The 25,843-nt window shown below is 43.2% G+C and overlaps 2 protein-coding genes across 5 annotated transcripts; one reads left to right on the plus strand and one right to left on the minus strand.

The window, feature by feature from the left end:
• Positions 1 to 3,773: 3,773 nt before the first annotated feature.
• LOC121700615 lies at positions 3,774 to 18,853 on the minus strand. Of its 4 annotated transcripts, XM_042083705.1 has the most exons (3): positions 9,680 to 9,806; positions 8,882 to 9,133; positions 3,774 to 5,367 (listed from the first exon to the last, which is right to left on the minus strand). In XM_042083705.1, exon 3 carries the CDS (start codon positions 5,359 to 5,361, stop codon positions 3,778 to 3,780), a length of 1,584 nt encoding a protein of 527 aa, XP_041939639.1. In that variant the 5' UTR covers positions 5,362 to 5,367; positions 8,882 to 9,133; positions 9,680 to 9,806; the 3' UTR covers positions 3,774 to 3,777. The 4 variants fall into 4 exon arrangements, with proteins under 4 accessions (XP_041939639.1, XP_041939640.1, XP_041939638.1 ...); XM_042083706.1 differs by lacking the exons at positions 8,882 to 9,133; positions 9,680 to 9,806 and adding an exon at positions 18,628 to 18,853; XM_042083704.1 differs by lacking the exons at positions 8,882 to 9,133; positions 9,680 to 9,806 and adding an exon at positions 18,618 to 18,853.
• A 194-nt stretch (positions 18,854 to 19,047) lies between these two features.
• syt15 (synaptotagmin XV) lies at positions 19,048 to 24,232 on the plus strand. The gene is made up of 8 exons (XM_042083943.1): positions 19,048 to 19,141; positions 20,086 to 20,296; positions 21,238 to 21,377; positions 21,887 to 22,179; positions 22,471 to 22,641; positions 22,913 to 23,024; positions 23,545 to 23,724; positions 23,917 to 24,232. The coding sequence occupies exons 1-8, from the start codon at positions 19,102 to 19,104 to the stop codon at positions 24,063 to 24,065; spliced, it is 1,296 nt and encodes a 431-aa protein (XP_041939877.1). The 5' UTR covers positions 19,048 to 19,101; the 3' UTR covers positions 24,066 to 24,232.
• Positions 24,233 to 25,843: the final 1,611 nt, after the last annotated feature.

A 25,843-nucleotide genomic window follows, 5' to 3' on the forward strand; every position in this document is an offset into this window, starting at 1 on the left:
CACAGGGCTACACACCTGTTGTTCATCCTACGCCTGTGAGAGAAAGGCCTGTGTGTGTGAAATGGTCAGTTTGGGTCCTTTAATGTGCTGAATGCCCTCAGAGAATGTGCCGGATCATCCGAATGTTGAAAAGTCGTCATGAAAAGCGGTGGAAATGTCCAGCTGGCAGCAGTGGTGGTGTAGATGAGGCCCAGTTCACTCAGTTTACCAGGGTGCAGAGAGAGAGAGACCGTGACCGCTCAGTGGCCTGATAGGGGACTCCATATCCAGCTAGCAGGCCTTGCTGTCCAACACCAGCCCAGCTAATGTGTAGTGATCATTTGGGTACCAAATAAAAGCGGGAAGGATTCACAGAAACTACATATCCCATAACCCACCACAAAAGGAGTTGTAAGGTGATTTCACCGCATCTTTAAAGCAACACAGTGTAGTGTTTAGCACTATATAGCTTTGTTGTTCTGACCATGAACAGGACATTTTTGTCAGTTCTCGGTGAATTGGGCTTAAGGGCCATTCACACAAGGAACGATAACTATAAAGATAACTATAACTGTAACGATAAATGCATCCACACTGACCAACGATAAGGAAAGTCTCTACTCTTGTTGATGAATCTGATGGCTAAAATTTGATAGATTTCGATTGGTTGTCAGTTTTTTATTGTTCTCAAAATCGCTCTGATAGTGATCCCGAACGATATTGTTCTTTATGTTGTTATCGTTTATGTGTGGACGTCGTCATTCATATGAGCTAGAACAATACAGTTATCGTTCTTGGTGTGAATGGCCCTTTAGAGCTAAATGAGTGGCCAGTATGTTGAAAATTGATGTATTGGGGCATTCCTACACTGTGTTACTTTAAAATCTCCCTCTCAGTGGCATATGGCTTATATGATGTGTGATGCCACTCATTCTGATATCGAACAAAACAGCCAAGAGAGGGAGTTACGTTTTCTGTCAGCTATCACCGAAGGAGCTTCAAGGTAATCTCTTTGTGTGAAGGTAATGCTACACCTCTGATAAATCCACCAAGCAAGAGCCTGTAACTCATAACTCAAAGCCTATTTTGGTAGACCATACCAAAATAACCAACGTTGCATACCACTTTCACATTGAACATGCCTCAGGATATGTGTGAGATGCTTGCTCTGCTGTGAACAAAACTACAATTCCCAGAAACACCACAGAAGACTGTTATAGAGAGCCGAAGTCACGCCCTTCTACTTCCGGTCCATGGGACCTATCTTTCAAAAAAATATGAATGGGAGTTAATATAGATATAACAATTATTTTTTGGTCCAGTTTGAATTGTGCCACGAATTTCACATATGATGTATGTGAATTTAAAAGATAATTTTTCACGTTAACTCATTGAATGCCAAGCTGTTTTCGGAAGCTTTGTCCTAGAGTGCCAGCAATCTAGACCATTGTTGATGATTTTGTACAGCCACAGCATATTCTGTGTTATAGCTATGAACACATACAATGGCTCGTTTAAAAGGTGAGACTTTAAGCTCTCAGTGGGTGCAAACCGTGTATTTCTACACGAATCTGTTCCTGAGAAATCCTAAGCTAAACAGTGGCTAGTTTTCATCAAAATCGCTGTTTTTTTCTAGAAATGGAGATACAGTATAACGTCTTTCATGAAATATGAAGTGTTGCCTGTAAAACCGGGAAGTGATCAGCGAGACCTGGCGAGACTGCCACCTAGTGATAGACCCACGAAAATGGCCTGGTTTTCAGCTGACGTGCATGCGTCACTGATTCGACCCAAAGCGGCAACCGAGTTATGATAAAATGTCCAGATAAAATGTCCAGATTGTGCGTTTTCATGAGTTTTCGATCGTCATATATTTCATTTCCATTCATCACAGCTAGAGTTCCCAAAATCACATATAAGGTGTGTTAGAGTGTCTAGTTTCGTAATTTAAAAAAAGAGCTAAAAACGCAATATTACGTTTTTGGCACTCAATGAGTTAAGAAAGTACTGTTGTTCGATAGACTCAAAAAGTTATGTTGGTTTTATCAGAATCCGCTCAGTGGACTACATCTCTCGTCTCGAATGATGTACGTCACCAATGTAATGAAATGATAATATTAGCTGTTATGCTAGTTAACGGTTGCATCTTGCTGCCTGCTATGTCACTTAACAGTATCTTATGTACAGTCTATGGACGAATACAATTTACCTGATGTGTTTAATCCTCTGATTCATGGTATTTTCATACATAGTGTGGCTGTGAATGAGCTAACATCACTAGCGCGACTGATGGGTTTGTAGTCATTGGAATTACGATCTATCACAATGTTGGAATTCAATAGTTCCGAAACAAACTGCAAATGTCTTTACATAAAAAATTGTCTTTGAAATTGACAAATATCATATGGGTAATTCAAGGCACAAGTCAACCGGGACCAGAAAATAAGTTATTTTTCGCCACAGGCTGCTGTTTAATTTTTTTTTTAAAGATAGGTCCCATGGTGGCTAACGGAAGGGGCGTGACTTCGGCTCTCTATTTAGATTTGGCCCCATATGGAACAAGTTTACAGACAAGTTCATGTGTGCACACAAAACACCTTAACCATACCAGTGTTTGTCTGTAAACACTATCTCCTTTCCTGGTCATGACTACGATAGCAAATAACACACATTTAATGCACAAGTCGAACATTCCCAAGCCACACATTTATTTTAACAAATAGTTTACACAATCACACAATCCAAGATGCTAATATAACATTAAATTGATCTGTTTGTGTGTGTGTGTGTGTGTGTGTGTGTGTGTGTGTATGTGCATGCACCCACGTGTGTATGTTTTTAACACAGGTATTAAAGGGCAAACACATTGAACACGGAATCACAACACCCATGACACAGAATTGATTCAAGTTAATTTTGGCAAGGAATAGTTGTCATAGGTCACGGAATGCACTCGTGGCAGTTCTATCAGAGGTTCTATTTACCTATTCTAAGCCTTCAAAATCCTGACACTGGAAATGAAAAATGTTGTTAATTTGTTTTAGATTAAATGTCTGGAATTCTTGAGTGTTCTGTCAACCAGCATGCAGAATGTAAAGGCAATCGCTTTCCCACCTATAAATGCTGAGACGTTTGATACCTGTTCAAGATGAATGATAGATTTGGCACTAGGGGGTGTTTGTTTTGCTTCCTGCTCCAGAGTTTGCTATGATTTTTACTACAAATTCAACCCTTACTCCGTCAGTTAAAGGTGAGTTCTGTCTACAGAGAGCTCGGGAAGGGAAGAGTGTAATTTTATTGTCTGTTGAGCTGAAATGTCAAGATTCTTTCACCAAAATCTGATTGCATTTTCAATGAAAGGGCGTAAAGCCGTACTGCCCTCATAGCGATCGACGGGTTGGAAGTGTTATCTGGTTGGACTGTTATCTGGGTGAAGGAGAAGAGGGTGGTCACCAAAAAAGAAAGAAAGAAAGAAAAAAGTACATTCAAGGACAAACTGTGTGGTAACCATTGCTGCCTCAAGGTCAGTTCCAGTCTGTGGGTGCCTGTGTCTCCAGTCTCTAAATTGATAACTGGAAAGTGAAGGTTTTTCAAACCTCTTGCGCTATTAAATGACCTTGTTTAAACCCTTTTTGCACCATACTAGTTCTAGTGAAATGATTCCCCACATAGTTTGTGTGAAGCACTTTGGGTGTCGGCAAATGCACAATATACAGTTGGTGTAACCACTCGATCATGAATTCATTCACACTGTGACTTTAACCTACTGGACCAATTCTTTACTCGGCATCCCATAATTCACTCCCCCACTGTGCTGGACCGCAAACAGCATCCAGGTCTCCGTAGCGACATCCTCTGTCCGACTCTCCTCTTCTTCTTTCCACTCGGCTGCGTTCCGTCCCCAGCGACTTTCCCGGCCTCCGCACCCTCTCCCTCGGCGCCCTGCTGACTTTTGCCTTCGGGGTCGTCATTGTCGTCGTCGCTCGTCGCCATGGCGACAGCCGAAACCTTGATCTGCAGCTCCAGGTGTCTCTGGATGGCCTGGCCCAGCTCCTCGGGGTCCACCGCCGCCCCGTATACCTCCCAGGTCATCCCCTCCTCATCCCACTCCACCTCCCGAATGGGGGTTCGTCCCCCTCCGATCACCATATCTCCACCACCAACACCACTTGGCTCCCCAGCTGTCAACCCCCTCGTCTCCCCCTGGTCTTCTCCACTCGACTGGCCGCTGGACGATAGTGCACCGATGGCGGTAGCGCTGGCAGGGGACCCCGCCAAAGACCCAGTCTGCACCCCTACGTCTCGGAGGTCGCTACGGGACGTCATGGTGCTGGCCTCCCTGACCGCCGGCCGCTGCCGCGAGGCCCACATCCGCCGCGCTGCTGACGACGCAGACACGGGTGCCGCCGCCACTGTTGCGGAGCTGCAGACGCTGGACGAGTCGCTGTCCCCACGGCAGCAGTGGGTCAGGAGGCGCCGGTCCAGGCTCGTCTCGCTGATGGACGACACCAGAGGGGGGAAGGCCAGAGACCCGGCTGAGAGTGACGACCTTTGACCCTCAGAGACATAAGTCACCGGCGAGTACAGTGGGGGGGCGTAGTGGACTTGCATCGCGTCAGCATTAGCATAGGGGAGAGTTAGCGACACGGAGGTACCAAAACTATCAGAGGTACGCAAAACGCTGCCAGGGCGATCAGTCCTGCAGCATCCACCCAGCGAGCTGGGAGCCCGTCCATCAATGAGCCCCAAAAAAGTCTCGGTGTCCCCACCGTTTCCCCCGGCACTCTCATCCGGCCGCCCCTCCAGCGCGGTAGACCTGGGTGCAGCATCTGTGCCCGCCACCTGGTTGTACCCACTCAGGCTCTGTCTTTCCAGCCGTCCCGCCTGGAGGTCCCTATGGAAGTAGGGGCCACTGCAGGGAGGGAACCCAGGGAGAGCGCCCCTCTCTGGGGCTAGCGCGGGCTTAGCGCAGGGGTCCTCCGTGATGCTCCAGGGACGCCCTCTGGTGCCCCCTCTCCAGATGACCGTGTCCGGGCTGCTGCTGCTGCCTCCGCTCCCCAGGCTGGTGGTCCTCTCCTGCCGCAGCACGTAACCCCCGGAGAGGACGCCGAACTTGGAGGCGGACATGTTGGCTCCCGACCCGGCCAGACTGCGCGGCCGCTGGGCGCTGGCGCTCTTGCGCAGGTCCGACCGGAACCAGGCCAGCTCGGAGCGCGGCAGCGGTCCGGTCGCCACGGCCGTGGAGCTCTTGGACAGGGAGATGATCGGGGAGTCGCGCTCATCACTGTCCTCCTCCTCGTCGCTCTCGGTGTAGTAGTCGCCCGACGCGCCGTGGACGCCAGGGGGAAGGACGTTGGACGCGCAGTGGTTACTCTCCGCCATGGTCACCTGGTCATTGCAGGAGAAAAGTAGGACTGATTAGACAGGCAGATTTAAGCAGTCTACCTTGATGTAATATTTACATAATTTAATATTAAAAATAACAATGACAAATGGCAAATGACAAATGACAAACTACAAAAGTCGACAAAAATCTTAAAACAACGATGTGCCGACATGAGTGCACTGTCACTTGCCACGTACATTAGCGGCAATTTTTATTTGTATTGTGACATGTAGCCTGAACAGTTCAATTCCCCCAAGAACAATTCATGCGACTTCTACATTCTTGATCTCTGGATCACCAGAGAGGTTGGGAGCAAGCTGATGTGTATCATCGCATCACTCGGTGGAAATGAAAGAGCTACAAAGGTAGTCAGTTGGGTTAGCTGCATGCTGTGCGTCTGTTCGTTTGTTGTCGCTTTGCGCATGTGGATCAATTCAGGATATATTACCAGTCAGGAATCCGACATTGGCCACATTTAAAGGTTGTATCAGCGATTTCAGACCCAAAAAAGGCCCAAACATAAATGATCACATTCATCTAATCTTTCCTAACGATCCTGGCTGTCTGCCCCATAAGCAGGCCGTCAAAAAAACGTGTCTCCGTAGGAAGCCTAGGCTCTGAGATCTGTACACAAAAATAAAAAAATCAGAATTAAGCATTAAGACTTGTGACGTGAATCTAGCCCATTGGGCCTGGGTTGAGTCCAGAGTTGGCTATTTAAATAGGATGAAATCTGCTCACTCCAGCCCCTACATCCACCCACATCTGTAGTTCTGTATTATGTCCATGCCATCCATATGTCTGGAGCCTTTAGCGAGTAATGCTAATTAGCTGTCCTGAGCTGAACCCGAACCCTCTCATCCACACAGACAAAGCACAATAACAAAGATGCCAAGCCCATTATTGTCCCCACACTTATTAAGGGATAATCCACAATGTGAATTAGCTAATTGAAGATTATTTGATTGTAGGGATTTGTTGAACAATGTGCTTTTACAACAGATTGCAAGGAGAGTAGGCACTTGAAGCCAGAATGTTTCAAAATTAACTTTACAAATTTGTTCAGAAATTGTTTTAAAAAAAATCAAATACAGCAAACCAAGAGGGAAGTAAATATACATTTTAAAGATTTTTTTTCTGTAATTATTAAGTTTTGTTGAACGAAATCTTCAAAGAGTTGGGAATATTTATCTTAAATATGCAAGAATTAAAAATTACTATATAAACGGTGTCAGACACACACACACACACACACACACACACACACACACACACGCACACACACACACACACGCACACACACACACACACACACGCACACACACACAAACACAGAGTGAGAGAGAGAGAGAGGTTGGGAGAAAGAGAGAGAGAGAGATAGTTGACAGTTGCACCCGGTTATCTGAGGAGAAGGGAGTGGTGTGTGTGTTGGTCATAGTGCTGCCCAGTCAGATTACAGAGATTATAATCTGACTAAGAGGATGCAGGGCCCTAAAGGATATAAGGATATAAGACAGAGAACGAGCCTACCCACATGGAATTCCTGGGCTATTAGCCACACACACACAGACACACACAGACACACACACACACAGACACACACACATATGTGCGCACTAAACATGCACACACACTGCACTCTCTCTCTCTCTTTCTCTCTCTCTCGCTCTCGCTTCTTGTCATACACACCCACACACACACACACACACACACACACACACACACACACCCACACACACACACACACACACACACACACAAGTGATTCCTCGCCTTCTCCAGAGACTAGTGGTGGAAGTGATTGGAGATTAGAATTTGTATTCAGCCTGGAGTAATGGCACAACAACAGATGATAACAAAATCAAAAGGCCATGGCTGGGCTGACTCCAGTGTATACATGTGTCTACCCTGTGGTGCAGAGAAGAAACCTCTCCTATATTTCTCTCCGAAATTCTGAATATGTTTTGACATATTCTAGGTGACACCTAAATGTTTATCACATTACATTTTCAGATACAAACTATCAGTATGGCAGTTTGATGATGACAGAGATAATGCACCTACCTTTTAATTTATTGAGTGTTATTATTATTCTGTATAGACTTATATAACTACCTTAATACATTCTTAATAACCTAATAATGTGATAAAATGTAGATAACAGTATTACTTGTGCACAATAATAAGCTATCAACTGTTGCTACGGTTTTATTTACCATTACTGAATTATAATAGTTTAGTGTGTAGAAATTATACATATCACAATGTTTACAAGCAGCATTTTGAATGAGTTTAAAATGATGCATGTAAATGCCTTTTAAAGTTTAATTTGAAACAATTAATACAGGAATTTACATTTTCTTAGGTGGTCGGTTATGAAGTTTTGAGTACTTTGATTTCTGATCGTACTGATTTGGTTTTAACAGTGTTGCTGAGATACTCACACTGGCCTTTTTCTGCATTTAAGTCCTACAGCTAGTACAGTAAGACATGCTGTCCTACAGCAAGTGTATCTGCCAGCTTAAGTGTGCGTGAGAGAGCAGAAGAGCATGAGGAGAGTCCAGTTCAGACGTTTAACCCTTAAAGGTGTAGGTTTTTGAACATTCTAAGTTCCGCAACAATTGAAGGTTCTAAAATTCTATGTTGACTTCAATTAACCCAGATATTCTTTAGAACGTTCATTTCTCAACATTCCCATCACACCGGTGTGACGGTACTCCTTTAAGGGTTAAGCTTCAGACCTGAAATGGGTACCAGTTGGCTGTCCCCATGAATATATAAACATACACATATACACACGCACGGATGCACGCACACACACACACGCACGCACGCACGCGCGCACACACACACACACACACACATATACATGCAATCTCACAAATACAAGGTGCATGCACACACACCTACACATGCACACAAACATAAACAATGACAAACATAAACAATGACAAACACAGTCAAATACATGCATACACAGACATACAGTACAGTATGCACACAAAGCACACACGCACACTGCCTTTCTTGGCCAGGGCTCACTTGGAAAAGAGACCTCTGTCTCAATGTAACTACTCTGGTTAAACAAAGGATAAAAAAAACTATAATTGAATCATGCTGTTAACTAACCACAACTAATAAGGTGCTACATGTGGATTTTATTAAAGAATGTCCCTCAAAAAACATGACATCAAAAATGCCCAAAACTCTAGCAAATGTTAAAACCAAAATGTTCTCAGATACTTTCTGCTAACTGATCAAATGCACCTCCTATAAATCAGATACACTCTGTCTTTAAATTATTCGACTTTGTATCTTTTATTTTTTTTAATCATTCTATTTTATGGACTTTACTTTTTAACTATTGCCCTTTTATGCTTTTATGCATGATTTCCTTTTGTTTATGTAAAGCACATTAAATTAAATTAATTGTATGTGTATGAAATGTGCTATATAAATAAACTTGCCTTGCTTTTCTTGTGTATCAAATGCGCAATATGAATAAACTTGCCTTTCCTTTTATTTTACGAGTACTTCTTGTGAGGAGTCTTTGAAGGGCTCTTGATTTATAATTGCGGGCGATGTCATATGTGATTCGGCTCTTGGTTAGGCAGTTCTGAGTCACCGCAGGTGTAGCGGTGGACAGGGAGGTAGCATCACTCACAAGGCCTCATGAGAAAACATGAGATTCCTCTCCCAGCTGACAAGCTAAAAATAGCCAGGAAGGTTCAGCATTCACAACTATGCCCCTAAAGTGCTGTCTCACTCCTGCGCACACACACACACACACACACACACACACGCACGCACGTACACACACACGCACACGCACGCACGCACGCACACACACACACACACACACACACACACACACACACACACACACACACACACACACACACACACACACACAAATGCATTTAATTATGCATAGGCGTAATTACACGCATAAACGTGAAATAATCATCAATCCAAATGTTACATTATATTCTGCATTGTCTTACAATCTCTTTCTTGCTCAATCTCTCTCTTTCTCATGCCCCTTTCCTTATCCACACACTCCACAAAAACACCAATGTTTGTCTCTCTAACACTCAATCTGTCTACCAATGTCATCTACTTTGTCACCTGGAAGCGCTAGCACAGGTTGAAAACACACCAAATTTGAAGATAAAGTAGTGTACTGCAAATCAACATGAGATGGAACAATAAGCAACAGTATCCTAAGTGGTTTGACAGTGAAGTTTGATACAGCGGTATAAAAAGACTCTCTAAGGATTGTTTGTGTCTTTCTGTCTTTGCTGCTCTCCTCACCTGTTAGCTCTTTCTCCTCTCTGCCTCCTGCCTCAGGTATGGCGACACACTCCGGCGTCCGAGTCCATGTTCCGCACACGGTTCCCCAAGCACTCCGACAACAACCGTCTAACAGAGCCGCAGCTGCAGGCTCATGCTCTCCCTCTCTCCCTCCCTCTCCCCCTCCCTCCCTCCCTCCCTCCCTCTCCTTCAACAGGTAAGTCAATAACCTCCTTCCTCTCTTTCTCCCTCCGTCATTCCCTGCCTCACTCTGTACCTCTTCCTACAATCTCTCCCTCCCTCGACAATCTCTTTCCTCTCTTCTCTCCACATTTCTTCCTCTTAGTCCCTCTTGTTTATTTTCTTTATTTCTTCTGAACGGGAGCAACGGACGCTGAGCGCAGCAGACCAGGGAGTGCAGCTGGGATTAGTGACACCAACACACACACACACACACACACACACACACACACACACACACACACACCAACACACACACACAAATCCCTCACTGTAGGTGGCACATGGGGACTGGGGAATAAGTGCACCTGTGTGTGTGTGTGTGTGTGTGTGTGTGTGTGTGTGTGTGTGTGTGTGTGTGTGTGTGTGTGTGTGTGTGTGTGTGTGTGTGTGTGTGTGAGAATCCAGACATGTCCACACTCACCATAGAGTATATTCATCCTACTGCAGACCTTGCTGGCTTTTGCATACTAGCAGATCCCTGTGGTCTAATGAGGGTGTGAGACAGACAAGGGGATAACGTTCAGATGTCACAGATACTCATCTCCACCTGTGACTCATTACTTTCCACCCCCCCTCTCTCTCCCTCCCTCTTTCTCTCTCTCTCTCTTTATCTCTCTCTCTCTCTCTCTCTCTCTCTCTCTCTCTCTCTCTCTCTCTCTCTCTCTCTCTCTCTTCTCTCCTCCCCTGTACTTTCCACACATGTGGAAATAATATTGCATGAGAAGGAAATAATTGTCTAACATCCAATATGGTATTTCCATTTTTGCTGCAATTTGACGTCACTTTCCTCTCTGCCTTTGTTAGTTATTCCATCGTGGCCCTATTTAACCTCACGTTTCTATAATGCACATATTTACACTTGTTTAATCTCATAGTCTCTTATTGATAAAAAAAAAGGCCCCTGCCCCCTCACACACACACTCTCTCTCTCTCTTCCCCACTCTCTCTGTTTCACTCTCTCTTCCTGTATTTCTCTCTTTCATGCCCCCCCACTCACTCCCCCCCTCTCTCTTACCCCCCTCCCTCTCTCTCTACCTCTCTCGCTCTCTCTCACTCACTCTTTCTTTCTCCCTTGTCTCCGGCCCGCAGAGACAGTCAATGCCTCGAGGGAGCTGAATGAATTTCCTTCATCTTTCATAATTTATTTCTTTGTTTATATATCGTCACACTATAAGGAGTCAACAGCAAACTAAACCTTTACAGAGTGTTGAAGCTTTCACAGAGTGAAAAGTACTTACTGTACTGTGTCAAAGAACACAACAACATGTTGAAGCGTATAAGCTGTGATATTTGTCTGTCCCAAGTTCATTTCCTACTATGAGATCCACCCAATGGGCCCTACAGTAATTTGAATCTTGGGCAAAGAACAAAGTTACTCAATGTGCAAAGTGTCTCGTGGAAGAATTAAAGCTGTCGGGTGGTATGGCCTGTGGAAGCATTGAGCTGATACACCGATGTTTGAGCTTATAGTGTCTTGGTCATTCAATTACATTTTCAAATACATTTTGCCTTGTTATTGGATTAGCTTTAATTAGGCTAAAGATGTAAATGTAAATGTAAATCAGGTTTCTAGGCCAAGTATACTTGTGAATACAAGGAATTTGGTCTCTGCATTTATCCCATCCGTGAATTAGTGAACACACAGTGAACACACAGTGAGGTGAAGCACACACTAACCCGGAGCAGTGAGCTGCCTTGCTACCATGGCACTCGGGGAGCAGTGAGGGGTTAGGTGCCTTGCTCAAGGGCACTATCATGGGAGAGCAGTGCTCGACCACTTCCTCCACCCACATTTTTCCTACTGGTTGGGGATCGAACGAGCAACCCTTTGGTGCAAGCCTGAAACCCTAACCAGTAGGCCACGGCTGCCTGATTTGCAATTTGCCTGATTTTTACTGTAAACTAGGGCCCATTACAGTAAGTGAGACTCAGGCATCCCTACTGACCCTTTCCTGTACCTGAAGCCTGACTGCCATACAAACCAATCAACACTGGTAGAATTTGAGAGCACAACAGTCTGATCATTGCATTTCAGTTTTAACTGACACTCGTACTGTCACCACGTACAGGACCTGCAGCGCTATAGAGAGAATGAGAAGGGAAAAGTGGTGTGTGTGTGTGTGTGTGTGTGTGTGTGTGTGTGTGTGTGTCCCTTTGTGTGTGTACACTCTTAAAATGAATGTGTTGAAAACAACACAACTTGTTTGTTTTAACACATCTTTGTGTCCAGATAGGTAAAACACAAGTTTGTGTTGTTTCCTTTTGTTTCCATTTGTTACACAGAATGTGTTGACAATAACACAATTTGCGTTGTTTTTTAACACATCTCTGTGTCCAGATAGGGACAACACATTTGTTTTAAGAGTGTATGTGTGTGTGTGTGTGTGTGTGTGTGTGCGTGCGTGTGTGCTGTATGAACTAGCAGGGGGATGCTGTTTAGTGTAAAAATAGTCACTGGCCTTGGCAAGTAATTAGCAACAGCTACTGTTTGACGTCAAATATGTGTATGTACACACACATCTCTCTCTCTCTCTCTCTCTCTCTCTCTCTTTCTCTGTGTGTGTGTGTATGTGTATACGTGTGTGTCATGGAAAGTTTTTACTGTTGCAATGGGTTGTTTAACATGAGATCATAATTTCAAATTTTTTACAGTATAATTATAGAGAAGTTTGTGCCGTTCTGGACTTTAAAACATGTCCTTACTCAAACTGCTCAAAAGCATCTTGACATAATAATCAAACACTCTGAATGTTACAGTAAAGACAGTTTGTTAAAGATTAAATGGTTAAATGCAGATTTTATGTTTTAGCCGACCCGAGAGACCAGCCCTATGGGGCGCTCAGAGTGCGGTGGGAGAAATAATAGCTGTTATCAGATTAAAGCAAATGATAATTTCACATGGTTGGGTTGAACATTAACCTTTTTCCTGAAACACTTGCAGTTTGTTCAGGAGGCCACTGCGAGGGTCAACACTGGAGGTGATGGACAAGTTATGATGAGTAAACAGAAATGTGAGCACCCACCACACTCACTCTTAAAACGAATGTGTTGAAAACAACACAACTCGTGTCATTTTTCAACACATCTCTGTGTCCAGATAGGGACAACACATTTGTTTTAAGAGTGCACCACACACACAAGTCCCCCTTGTCCTTTATGTGTGTGTGTGTGTGTGTGTGTGTGTGTGTGTGTGTGTGTGTGTGTGTGTGTGTTTTCTCAGAATTTACGGTCTGTTACACAGAGTTTTCATTACACAGGCTGACTAGCCTGGGTTTTCCCATGCTGCCTTACATGCACGATTTTATTCACGCTGCTAGGCAGCCCGGATTCCATGGACTTCGTTTTCACCTCAATGAAGGAACCAATCACAGAACGGAGGTGGGACAGCAAGACGATGGCGACACACCGAAGCGGTTATGAGCTACGTACAGACAGCATTTGATAGACATTCGTAGCGTCCAATAAACGGCTCTGGGCATTCGTAAACCACGTCTCAAATACGAGAAAATGAATGTGTAGTTCCCAGACCCCATCTCAATGAGATGAGGTTTGGCGTTAGCCAGGCTACAGGCTGACAAGGAATGATGCAAACTGACAGTCACTTTCTTTCTCTCTCTTTCTCTCTCTCTGTATGTGTGGTGTTGTGTGCTTGTTGCTTGACAGGTGTGTGTTGTGCTTGCATCATGTATAAACAGCCATAGAGGGAAATAAGGGGAGGTGGTTGGGTGAAGTTGTGTGTGTGTGTGTGTGTGTCGGTGTGTGTGTGTGTGTGTGCGTCTGTCTGTGTGTGTGTGTGTGTGTGTGTGTGTGTGTCTGTCTGTGTGTGTGTGTGTGTGTGTGTGTGTGTGTGTGTGTGTGTGTGTGTGTGTGTGTGTGTGTGTGTGTGGTTTGTTTGATAAGGAAGGGGCTCAGTGGGAAGAAGACAGGTGTCATGTCCAGATGGACTGCTTTATTGCAATTGACTACTAATGGTAGAGATAATTTTTAAGAAGTGTGCCCCATAAACCTGTATACATAAAGGTGTGAGATTTTGAACATTCTAACTAAAGATTCCATTCTGGAACAACTCAAGATTCTAAAATTTCTGGTTGAACAACGAATCCAAATATTCTTTAGAACATTCATATTCCAAACATTCTCATCACACCGGTGTGACGGTACAACTTTAAGGGTTAAGGCACATGCCTGTATAATGCGTATATTAGTCAACGTGTCAGCCACAATGTATAACACATGAAGCCACATATCAACATAAACAGATGGCACAAACATACAGTCAAACATCAGATAAAAATTATTATATGACTATAAGCTTTTTTTAAATGGACTTCCTCTTTAAGTACCAAGCAGGCAGAGGAAGTAGAACACAAACACAGTAGAGGAGTATTTACTGTAATTACATTAAAGTATGAAATGTGAAAGGAAGGTCGTTAGGAAGAGAGAGAGGTAAGAACACAAGTGAGGGTCACTGCAGGCTTTCGTCACCGCAACAAACCACCAATCAGTCCTCAGAACCCCTCTTAGAAGCCCATTTGGCCTGGGTGTTGATTAACTTTTGTGTTTATATGCGTGAGTGTGTGTGTGTGTGTGTGTGTGTGTGTTGTGTGTGTGTGTGTGTGTGTGTGTGTGTGTGTGTGTGTGTGTGTGTGTGTGTGTGTGTGTGTGTTTGGGGGGGATTGCAGATTTCAGGTGGGTCAGTAGAAAAACTAGTGAGCTGTAACCTGCCTGGCACACACACACACACACTTCTACTAGGAAACAAAGGACTTATCTTTCCTGGGGGGCCGGAGCGGACACAATAACCCCATCAATTATCTGCCCCCCTCACCCACTCTACAATCCCCTCTCCGACATCAAGCGGAGTCTCGGAACATACAGAGGATTCGCTGGCTGAAGGTCAACGTCATTGGGTTGAGCTAGACGCTAAGCTAAGCTAAGCTAAGCTAAGCTAAGCTAAGATACGCTAAGCTACGTGCACATTGCGATGGGTGAGTTGGTTCGCGTGGGAAAAATGACCCCTGGGGTCACTCTGTTAGCAATGCCTGACTCATGCCTGGGAGTGAGTGAGCTAACGTGTGTGAGAGAGACCATATGGAAATCTGATGACCAGGCTTAGTTTGGCATAATGAAATAAAGACTTATGACTTGAGATCTATGCTAATACAGCACTTGATTTGCCCTAATCTGGTTTTGATGTGGCCCTGATCAGGTTTAGATCTGGTTTTGATGTGGCCCTGATCTGGTTTAGATATGGTTTTAATCTGGTTTTGATGTGGCCCTGATCTGGTTTTGATGTGGCCCTGCCCTGATCTGGTTTTAATCTGGTTTTGATGTGGCCCTGATATGGTCTGGTTTTGATATGGTTTCGATGTGGCCCTGATCTGGTTTTGATGTGGCCCTGCCCTGATCTGGTTTTAATCTGGTTTTGATGTGGCCCTGATATGGTCTGGTTTTGATATGGTTTTGATGTGGCCCTCATCTGGTTTTGATGTGGCTCTGATCTGGTTTTGATGTGGCCCTGATCTGGTCTGGTTTTGATATGGTTTTGATGTAGCCCTGATCTGGTTTTGATGTGGCCCTGATCTGGTTTTAATCTGGTTTTGATGTGGCCCTGATCAGGTTTTAATCTGGTTTAGAACTGGTTTTGATGTGGCCCTCATCTGGTCTGGTTTTGATGTGGCCCTGATCTGGTTTTATTGTGGTTTTGATGTGGCCCTGATCTGGTCTGGTTTTGATGTGGCCCTGATCTGGTTTTATTGTGGTTTTGATGTGGCCCTGATCTGGTCTGGTTTTGATATGGTTTTGATATAGTTTTGATGTAGCCCTGATCTGGTTTTGATGTGGCCCTGATATGGTCTGGTTTTGATATGGTTTTGATATGGTTTTGATGTAGCCCTGATCTGGTTTTGACAGTTCTATATAATATTTTTTTAATTCTGATATATGTGACCCTGCAAGGCGAAACCAGTCATTTTGCGCACTGTGCTATTTTGAGAAAATCCACGTTAAACAAACGTACAGGTTAAAATGTCAAATTTCATGTTTTCGCATAATTCGACAGTATACAGTCTACACAGGGATGGATTACTGCACGGGCCTACCGGGCCCAGGCCCAGGGGCCCAAGGGGTCAGGGGGCCTTGAAGCCCAAGCCTTTGCATGGAATCATTGCCTCAATATCAACAAATCAGGATGCTATGAAGGAGCTATGAATCAGATTGAATTTAGTATTGGCCATCCCCAAAATGTACCAGAATACAGGAAATCGCATCAAACAGATTAAAAAATGTAATCCCCCCAAACCCCCCCTCCCACATATGCGACAATTAATGGGGGCCCCTTAAAACATCTGGGCCCAGGGGCCCGAAAGTTCATAATCCGCCCATGAGTCTACACTTTCATATTGTGAAAAAATGTCATGGATAAACATACGTTTTGACTGTTAAACCCTTACTTTATTTTGGTGAAGATTCAACACATTAGCAGTCATTCCCTTTGTCCACGCCACTATAAGGTTTTACGGTAGGGTACGGTAGAGCTAATTTACTCATTAGGCTACTCATTACTCGTTACTCAATGTGTCAGCTCTATATCGTTTTTGGCAGATGTAACAGAATATGAACGTGAAAGACTTGACTTTCAGGGCACGAACGGTCAAAAGCACGAACTTTTAGGGACCAGGAGAAGTTTTCCATTGAAGTAGGCTAGCACATTTTAAAAGTAGGCTAGGCTATACACAATCTGTGTACACAGAACTTCCTCTCCCCTTACTTCCCCCAAAATACATTAATTATTATTCTATAGTGACACCTTATGACCGTCTCAGGTATTAACTAGGGGGCAGAAAAAGACTTATTGCACGGTTGAAACTATGGTGAAACTGCATAGTCAGTCATCCGCTTCAAAGTCACGCTACTGTAAGGCTAATCATAGCTGTGCCCTCACACTATCACACGTAACAATTTACTTCAAAAGATGATTTTCTCCTCTTCTGGCGTATCGTGACAGGAGAACCATGCCAATTTGGATGCGGTTATCTTAGCGATAGTTTTTGCAATACCCTCGATATACATATCGTTGGAAAACTTAGTTTATGGCCGTTTGTGTGAGTAGAATAACTTAATTTTGTAAATTTTACTAAAACGACTGGTTTCGTCTTGCAGGGTCACATATTGAGATTCTAGATTTCTTTTAGATTACACTTTTTGTGTACTGACTGTAGATTATATGAAAGTTTCTGTTTTTTTTAAATAAATTTGAGGAAAAAATTTGAGGAAAAAACTTTTCCATGGTATTCTAATTTTTTGAGAAATCAGCTATTGTCTGCTTAGATATACTGTAACCTGTTTAATATACACACAGATAAACTTTGATGACTAGGTGAACATACGTGAAAATGTTCCAGTTGAAGAACTGACAATGTACGCCTTGCATATTTTCCCAATTATTTTTGAGTGCAACACATTGGTCTCTATTGGATCAAAAACACGAAGGGAACATTTTTGTTGTTGCTAATGATAATTTTTTTTAAATTGGCAGTGATTGATACTTTAGAATGTATGTAATGTAGTTAATGTTATCATATATTTTCCATATATTTTCTTTTCTCATACGGGTATGGACATATCGTCCACCGTAATTTTGGCCAATCAGAAAGCTTATGATAAGGTCAGAGTGTGAGGGTGTCAACCTGGTAAATTATGATATGCCAACAAATATCCAAGGACTATCCAAGTTAAGTGTGACCCAAAAGAATGCTAATTTCACTTTGCAACGAACACACACACACAGGTAGATCTATAGACTAACTCCACCACTCTATCGCTTTCCAGGCCTGTCTAAAACGTGTGTGGCTGTACCCAGCTAAATATCGAGGTGTGTGTGTGTGTGTGTGTGTGGTTGTACCCGTCTAAATGTCGAGGACTCTGAAACCACACACTACTCAAATCACAGCAATCAATGTATGCCCACTCAAAACTGATTCCTATTACTGTAATTAATACAGTTTCCAGCCTTGGCAAAGTGATTTTATGTGTGACCTGCCTATGCTAAATTACAAATCATGATTTCCAAGGCTATAATTTATTGCCTGACCAACTCTGAGTTCCCCTTCAGTAAATTTGAAAGTGGTCATAAATTTGCTGTCACTTCAAAAAGGACACTTTGGATATTAACACAAAACTTGCCTCCTCTTCCTCCAGTCCTGGACTGCAATAAGTTGAATGCATTCGCTTAGTCACTGTACTATTCATATTATGCCATTAGTAGTAGCAGTTAAGACAGTAGTGCTTGCTAACTAACCCCCAACACATGCCTTTTAACCCTTAAAGGTGTAGGTTTTTGAACGTTCTAAGTTCTGCAACAATTGAAGGTTCTAAAATTCTATGTTGAATTCAATGAACCCAGATATTCTTTAGAACGTTCATTTCTCAACATTCCCGTCGGTACTCCTTTAAGGGTTAAGGCTATTAAAAACCATGCGGAAGGGAGAACTACATACTGAAAGGTCATGTCTACCTGTTCCCATACAGTAGCTAAATGTTTACACACTGACAGATATATGAACGCACTCAATACAGGCAGTTCTAGTCACACAAGACAATCTACTAATCTAGACTTATGCTGTAAAGTCAAACTGTGTCGTAATGAAGCCAGATTACGAGTAGTTGATGTCTTGTTCTGGCTTTAACTGAACACACAGTATGACTGTCACTGTACCTGTTCACACCCAGGGAGCAGGGCACAGAGCCAGGTCCCAGGAGTCAGACAAGCAGGCCGGTCATCTTGGTGGTCACAGGTTCTATGCTTGGTCAAAGGTTCTAGGCTTGGTTCTACAAGAGTTTGTCCCTCTCCCTGCAGTCCCTGTCTTTAGATGCTTGGGTAGCTAGTAATCCATTCAGTGACAGCCGGTCTCAAGTGCATCAGTGTGTGTGTGTGTGTGTGTGTGTGTGTGTGTGTGTGTGCAGGGAAAACTGCTTTAAGGGCTATGGCACACCCACAGACATGTGGAGACTGTACCAGCCAATAGGATTTAAGGCTGACAGAGTGCAAATGGAGAGCTACAGGACAACGCCATACAACAACACTGAGTTATATTATTCGCAGGAGCTACTACTACTAATATTAGGCGTCTGTGCATATAGTTCTGTATTAAGTTGATTTTGCTAACGTGTTTACATAAAAATGCAAATAGCCTACTGTCATGCCATTGATGGGATACTGTGGAGAGTTTGGAAGTTATGGTAGGTCAACTTGGTGTAAATACACCAGTATTTATAAAAGTGCATTCTCTGTTGGAATAGTGATGACAGACAAACCGAGAGGGATAAATGACAGCAGCAAGGTTTCCCTTTATCTCATTGAATCGTGCATTCTTCGTTCATAGTCTAAGTTATAATAATGATCTGTCATGGATTTGCACGAGTTGATTCCCAATAATATAGTACAAAATGCGTTCCGTATCAGTTCAATACGGAACACATCTTTTTCCTTTCAAATACGGGATTTTACGGAACGGTTGGCAACCCTACTTATAGCTAAAAGGTAGCTATAGGCTAACTGGAGCAACCCACTTCCAGTGAATTATGCAGCTAGGCTAACAGTGTCAGATTAGGTTATCGCATGCATAGAGAAGACACGCGTATGTATCCCCTTATCTAACTTAGGGGTAGACGGCAAATAAGCTACTGCAATTTCCCAAAAAGTTGACGTGTTCCTTTAATCTTTGTTTCTCTGTTGTCACTAATGTACTTCAGATTACATTATCCATTAGGTTATACTGTCACCTAGTGCTTAAGAAATGCAACAGCAGGTGTACGCATATAAAAGGCTACATCCTATGACCCTAATTTAAAGGAAAACTCTGGGGGGTGGGTGGATGGGGGGATTGTAGAATGTAGCATTGTAGCTGCCTGGCTGCTCTAGATGTTAGCTGCCGCACCTCGAGCTACTAGCACCAATTTTTTTCATTGTGTTTTTTTTGTTCATAGTGACAGTACTCAAGAAACAGAGATCTATGTGAAAAATTGCCGGACTTCTCCTTAAAGGGCTGAAGTCTAATGTGTCCAACATGTCTAAAGTCAAAAGCATTTAATTATTTGTCCAGCAATGACAATATGGGTCAAAGCATTTGGCACTTTAGACTTTGCACATTGATTAAATTATGAGGCCACATGCCTTTGTACAGATGTGGTGGCAGCTGTGGCTGGAGGCGTGTCCACAGGGCTCCTCCTTCTTCTCCTGCTTGCAGTCTCCGCCTACCTGCTCTGGGTGAGGAGGAGGAGGAGGCGGAGTCAGAGGCAGAGCTGGCATCCAGAAATTGTCTCGACCCCGCCCGCTGTCCCATCATGCACCTCTCCTCTTGCTTTGAGTATGCAGACGAGCAGACGTGGACACAGGTGAGAAGTCACAACAACAACAACAACAACAACAACAACAACACATTTAATCTATGTAGCGTTTTTCAAGGGCACCCAAAGTGCTTTACAATGAAGGGGGAACCTCCCTAACCACCAACAATGTGTACAACCAATGAAGTAAAAAACAAACGAAAAAACAAATAATAACAATGGGCAACCATGATAGAGTATTAAAATTAGGGCTGTCAAAATAACTGATTCATTTTGATTAATTAATTTGAGAAAAAATAACTGATTAAAAAAATTAGTGCAGATTAATCGATTCCGTATGACCTTTGACCCCGAGCCGTTCTAGTCAGTAAAAATTAGACAGTAAAATGAAGGAGAGAGAAGAAAAAGTGCTGCCTGGATCATTGATTGGAACATTTACTTTTAAAAAATGGCCTGATGGTGTTGATAAAAAATAAAGTGTTGAAAATAAAGTCCTCTGCAATGTCTGCAGCAAGGAATTTGCATATCACCGGAGTTCATCATCTCTATAGTCGCACATCAATGCAAAGAAATAAGTGTTGACATTGAGGGGAGTGTTAATTAATTTTCATTGTGTCCCCTAGGTTATATCTGTGGCCTGAAATGCCTTAAGTATGTGAAAAAAAAGCACATTTGAATTTATTTCCTCAGCATATTAGGTCATATCATAGATTATTATGGCAATTATAACAGTGAAAATAATAATAAAAGAGTTTTTGAACTTTAATGTCACTAATGCTGATTATTCAATGATTCATTTGAATTCAAATACTTTTAAATAATTTCACAGCAAAAATTATATATGCGATTAATTTAGATTAATTAATCACGGAGTATGTAATTAATTAGATTATTTTTTTTAATTGATTGACAGCCCTAATTAAAATTAAATTGAAATTAAACACACACACACACACACTCTATTTCATGTGCTGTTTCCCCTGGCACAGCTCACGGGCGATCCCCTTCTTCCTCCCTCCACGCTTTAAGAGCTGGCCGCATGCGAGTCTTCAGGAGGAGGACGAGGAGCAGGAGGAAGAGCAGGGGCCCACGCAGCATCATGCCCCCTGGAGCTCATGGACAGCTGGGAGTAGGTCAGGAGGGGAGGAGGGTAGGGAAGGGCGAGACTAAAGGCCAACGCCCACTGGCAGCGTCTGATGTATCTATGGATTTGACGCTCAAGAGATAGAACAATTTTCTACACTTAAAAATAATGGAGTTCTAAACTTTGGTGTCACTTGATCATGTCAGACACCGTCAGTGTGTGTCAGAGAAGGGGTGGCTTGGGATATTGAGAAATCAAATTAGTGGTCATTGGTCAAATTGTGCTGCAATATTAATGTGTGCTAATCTGTAATTTATGTTTGTATATTTTCTCATATATTTATTTCCAATACATTCATTTATTATTATTTTTTTCATCAATCAAGGAGAGGTCTGTTGTGTACAGAAGATTAAATGTCGTCTATTTTATGCCCCAATTCCCCCTCTATCTATCTATCTATCTATCTATCTATCTATCTGTCTCTCCCCCCTTCTATGGTTCTCTCTCTCTCTCCCTCCTTCCTCCCTCCATCCTGTATTTGTTTGTATGTGGAGGGTCCGTCCCCCTGGGCAACCTGAGGCCTGACCTGTACCATGTCCCTGAGGAGCCCAGTGAGTGGGCTCCCCCTACTGGCGGCACGGTGCGCCTGTGGTTTGCGGTGGAGTACCAGCAGGAGAGGGAACAGCTGGTGGTCTCGCTGCTGCGCGCCGCCAACCTGCCCGCCCGTTGCCACGGCAACGCCACGCTGGTGAGGCTGCAGCTGCTGCCCGACGACCGCCGCCATCGGCAGGCCAAGGCCAAGCGCAAAGGTCGTGACCCCAAATTCAATGACAGCTTCATTTTCCAGGTATGTTTGTTTATGAAATGTAATACCACAACTACAGGTATGCCATGGCTGTGTGGATGAGTGTACTGTACTTTTAACAGGTATCCCGTGCCTGTATAAAGTAGTGTACTGTGTTTTAACAGGTATTCCGTGGCTGTTAAAAGGAGTATACTGTGTTTTAACAGGTATCCCGTGCCTGTGTGGATGAGTTTACTGTACTTTTAACAGGTATCCCGTGCCTGTATAAAGGAGTGTACTGTGTTTTAACAGGTATCCCGTGCCTGTGTGGATGAGTGTACTGTGTTTTAACAGGTATCCCGTGGCTGTGTGGATGAGTGTACTCTGAGCCTGTCGGTGCTGAGTGTGGACCGTCTGAAGAAACATCAGCTGGTCGGCCGTGTCCTGCTCCCTCTGAGATGGGCGGAGCTTAGGGAGGCAGCTGGGAAAATCATGTGGAGGGACCTGGAGACCGAGAATGGACAGGTAACCACACCTGGCACACCTGGACGACCAAGGCAAGGTGTCTTCAAGGTCCATTGTGTGGAAATGTCTCCCATCTAGCAGTGAGATCGTATATTGCAACCAACTGAATACTACTCTAGCAGAAGGGGCACAAATGGTGTTTTGATATGTTTTGGGCTGAAGGGAGTGTAAATGTGTGATTTTAGCCTGATGTTGTCAGTCAGTTTACAGACTTCCTTTCATTCTCTCTCTCTCACACACACACACATACACACACACACACACACGCCAGCCCTACTCAAAGCACGGAGATGTCCAGGTGTCTCTGAACTACAACGCGCAACTGCAGCGCCTCACGGTGGTTGTTCTGAGGGCTCGCGGACTGCCCCTGCAAGCCGAGGCAGGTGAGTAAAGCAGTAATCTGCTTAAGAGGTACGTGACCTGGCCTAGCTAAGCTAATTTCTCTACACTCACTTTAAAAGCCTTACTATGGACAACATTAGGAAGGCATGGCAGTGTGTGTGTCAGGGGTAAATTAATGACCTAGGACTGAAAACAGGTCTTAATATCATTTTTGTTTTGACTATTACTTCCCCGACTGCTTTGGTTTTGGACAGGCGAGGAGTTTTGGAGTGAAGAGTAGTGTTGAGTTGGTGGTCTCTTGTCTCCGGCCCAATTCAGGGTGTGGAAGTGTGAATACACTTGTTACAGTGACTGTGCAGCAGTAGCATAAATCAAGAGCAGATGCAAGCCTATATTTCCTCACTAATCAGATTCAAAAAGCTATAAATCTATGTTAGATTTATTGTTTAGTTTCCCCATTGTTTTTTACAATGTACATTTAAATGTGATCATTACTTGTGGTATTGACCCTAGTGATATCATTATTAAGACCTTCCTGGCCCTGTCCTCTGGTCTGAGCAGGTGTGTGTGTGCAGGTAAGTCTTCAGCTGCACATGCAGGTGGTCCGCACAAAGAAGACAGCGCTGGCCAGAGGGAGTGAGCCCACCTTCAACGAGAAGCTCACCTTTAAGCTCCTCCCCCCGCAGATGGATGAGGCCTCCCTCAGCCTGCAGGTCCAGAGGGCGAGTGCCATTGGGCCAGGTAGGTGTCAATCAGAGCACAACTACTTTGATAAATGTGGAATCTGAACTAGCAATGCATCCCGTGTAGTAGGGTGTTGAAGACTAGCTGACTGTATTTCCCATGTAGATACATTTAAAGACACCTTTCCCTAGGCTAACAGTGTAGTCAACAGTTGCTACATCTAAAAAAAAGGTTTTCTTTCTTCTAAAGTTTCATTGGGAGTGGTCGTCATCGGGCCCATCATGTACGCCAGGGGTCGAGAACTGGAGCACTGGAACGACATGGTCAGCAAACCACAGGAGCTGGTCAAACAGTGGCACGGCCTGGGAACGGGAAAGACAATACAAAACTCAAGTTGACCTGGGAGAACAAAACTATCCCCTTACAGGCATGACCCCCAAATGATAACAAGCAGCTATCTGTACCCCTGTCATGGTTATGAGAAAAGCTTGGGGCACATTCTGTGTAAGGCTATTTAGTCTACGAGAGAAGCATTACATTCAAGGACTCATGCTGTTATTGAGGATTAATGGCGCAGTTAAACGACTAGAGAAACAACGCCAGAGGTGCCAGTCCTTGAAGCCCATTTCACATTTCTACTGCTGTTAGCAGGGACCCTCTGAGTTTGGCAGGCAAGGATAAGATCAGACCTTGATGGAAAACAATGGAGAACACTCCAAATCCAATATGATCTCTATAATGTGATAATTGGCATGATTATTATCTATTATGATTCTCTCTCTCATCCCCAAATCCCTGAGAAGGCCTCCAGTCCTGACACAAACAAAGAAGAAACAACTCACGTCTTCCTGCATAAATATAGAACCTTTCAACTGCATCAACAAACATGTATGTTCCTAAGGCATTTCGGGTGGCACAGGAAACAACATTGAGATCATGGTAACTTGGGGACTAACGAAACAAAACAAATCTAAAAAAAAACAAGTTTTATATTTAACATTTTGTAGAGCTTTACGTCAACGTCTGAGTCATTTTCATTTCCAAGTATCTGCGTTGGTTTTGAACGTTTCAAACGGAAAACCTCTAGGAACAGATTGAAAGGGTCTGTAACAATCCCATATGCTCACTCTTGTTCTGTTAGAATGGTGAATACACATCAGCGACTGCTATGGCAAAACATTTGTTTTCCATGCACACTTTCATCATTATTATCGAAGCCGATTATGAGGCTATGAATGATACATGAAGTAATATCTTCCGGTAAAAAAATAACAGGAGAATTATACACTCCAAATCACATACTTGTCTAAGGATTTCTCAACATAATATGCTATTATGCTAAAACAGATCGTATGTCCGCATGTATAATACAATTCAACGTGCAGATTCTTTACACTGCAAAAACTGCTTATCTAACAAAATCTAACCAAGTGTTATTAACCTTATATCAAGATACAAAAAACTAGTTGATATTGTTTTCAGTATAAAGAGACTTACCTAGCGCTTTCTTGTGAAATCATTTGACTTAATTTAAAAAAAAAATTGACTTATTTTAAGACATCTCATCTTTTTTTGTCTTGATAAGATTTCTTAAAATAAGTTAAAGTCTTCTTAAATTAAGTCAAAATGATCTTTTGAGAGGGCGCTAGGTAAGTCTTTTCATACTAAAAACAATACCAAATAGATTTTTTAATCTTAATATAAGATCAATAACACTTGGTTAGAATTCATTTTTTTGCAATGTAGTCTATTTAGATTTCGACTGTTTGTCATTTTTGGTTAAAGGGGAAGACAAATTTATGAATAAACCTGTTTTATTTAGTTACAACAAAAAAGATTCACATCAAACCTTTGAATGGTGACAGCATTTACAGGGCTTTTTTATTAAAACAGTATATCAAAGAATCTGTGAAGGTACCATGAATGCTTCCAGTGGCCTTACTCAACCCCCTGAGCGAGAGAGCTAGAAGTCTGTGTTAACTGTGGGGAGTGCACTTCTACTGACATACCCAGGTAGGAGCTGAACCTGGCCACTGGACCTGATCCGTACCCTCATGAAGGCCAGAGGTGCGTTCAAGAACAAAGGCAAATATTTACGAACGTCTTCAAACTGTTTTTTTTTTTTTTGTTTGCTTTGAGTTCACTGCTTATGAGGAAATAGGTCTCGAACATCAAT

The sequence above is a fragment of the Alosa sapidissima genome, chromosome 24 (genome assembly GCF_018492685.1).
Source record: "Alosa sapidissima isolate fAloSap1 chromosome 24, fAloSap1.pri, whole genome shotgun sequence".
In the NCBI taxonomy this organism is placed as follows: domain Eukaryota; kingdom Metazoa; phylum Chordata; class Actinopteri; order Clupeiformes; family Clupeidae; genus Alosa; species Alosa sapidissima.

Coding starts and splice junctions, on each gene's coding strand:
- LOC121700615 (XM_042083706.1), bottom strand. CDS start 5,361: ATGGCGGAGAGTAACCACTGCGCGTCCAACGTCCTTCCCCCTGGCGTC.
- syt15 (XM_042083943.1), top strand. CDS start 19,102: ATGCCATTGATGGGATACTGTGGAGAGTTTGGAAGTTATG. Junction 22,180..22,470: donor ATGACAGCTTCATTTTCCAG/GTATGTTTGTTT, acceptor GTGTTTTAACAG/GTATCCCGTGGCTGTGTGGA. Junction 23,025..23,544: donor GCCCCTGCAAGCCGAGGCAG/GTGAGTAAAGCA, acceptor TGGTCTGAGCAG/GTGTGTGTGTGCAGGTAAGT.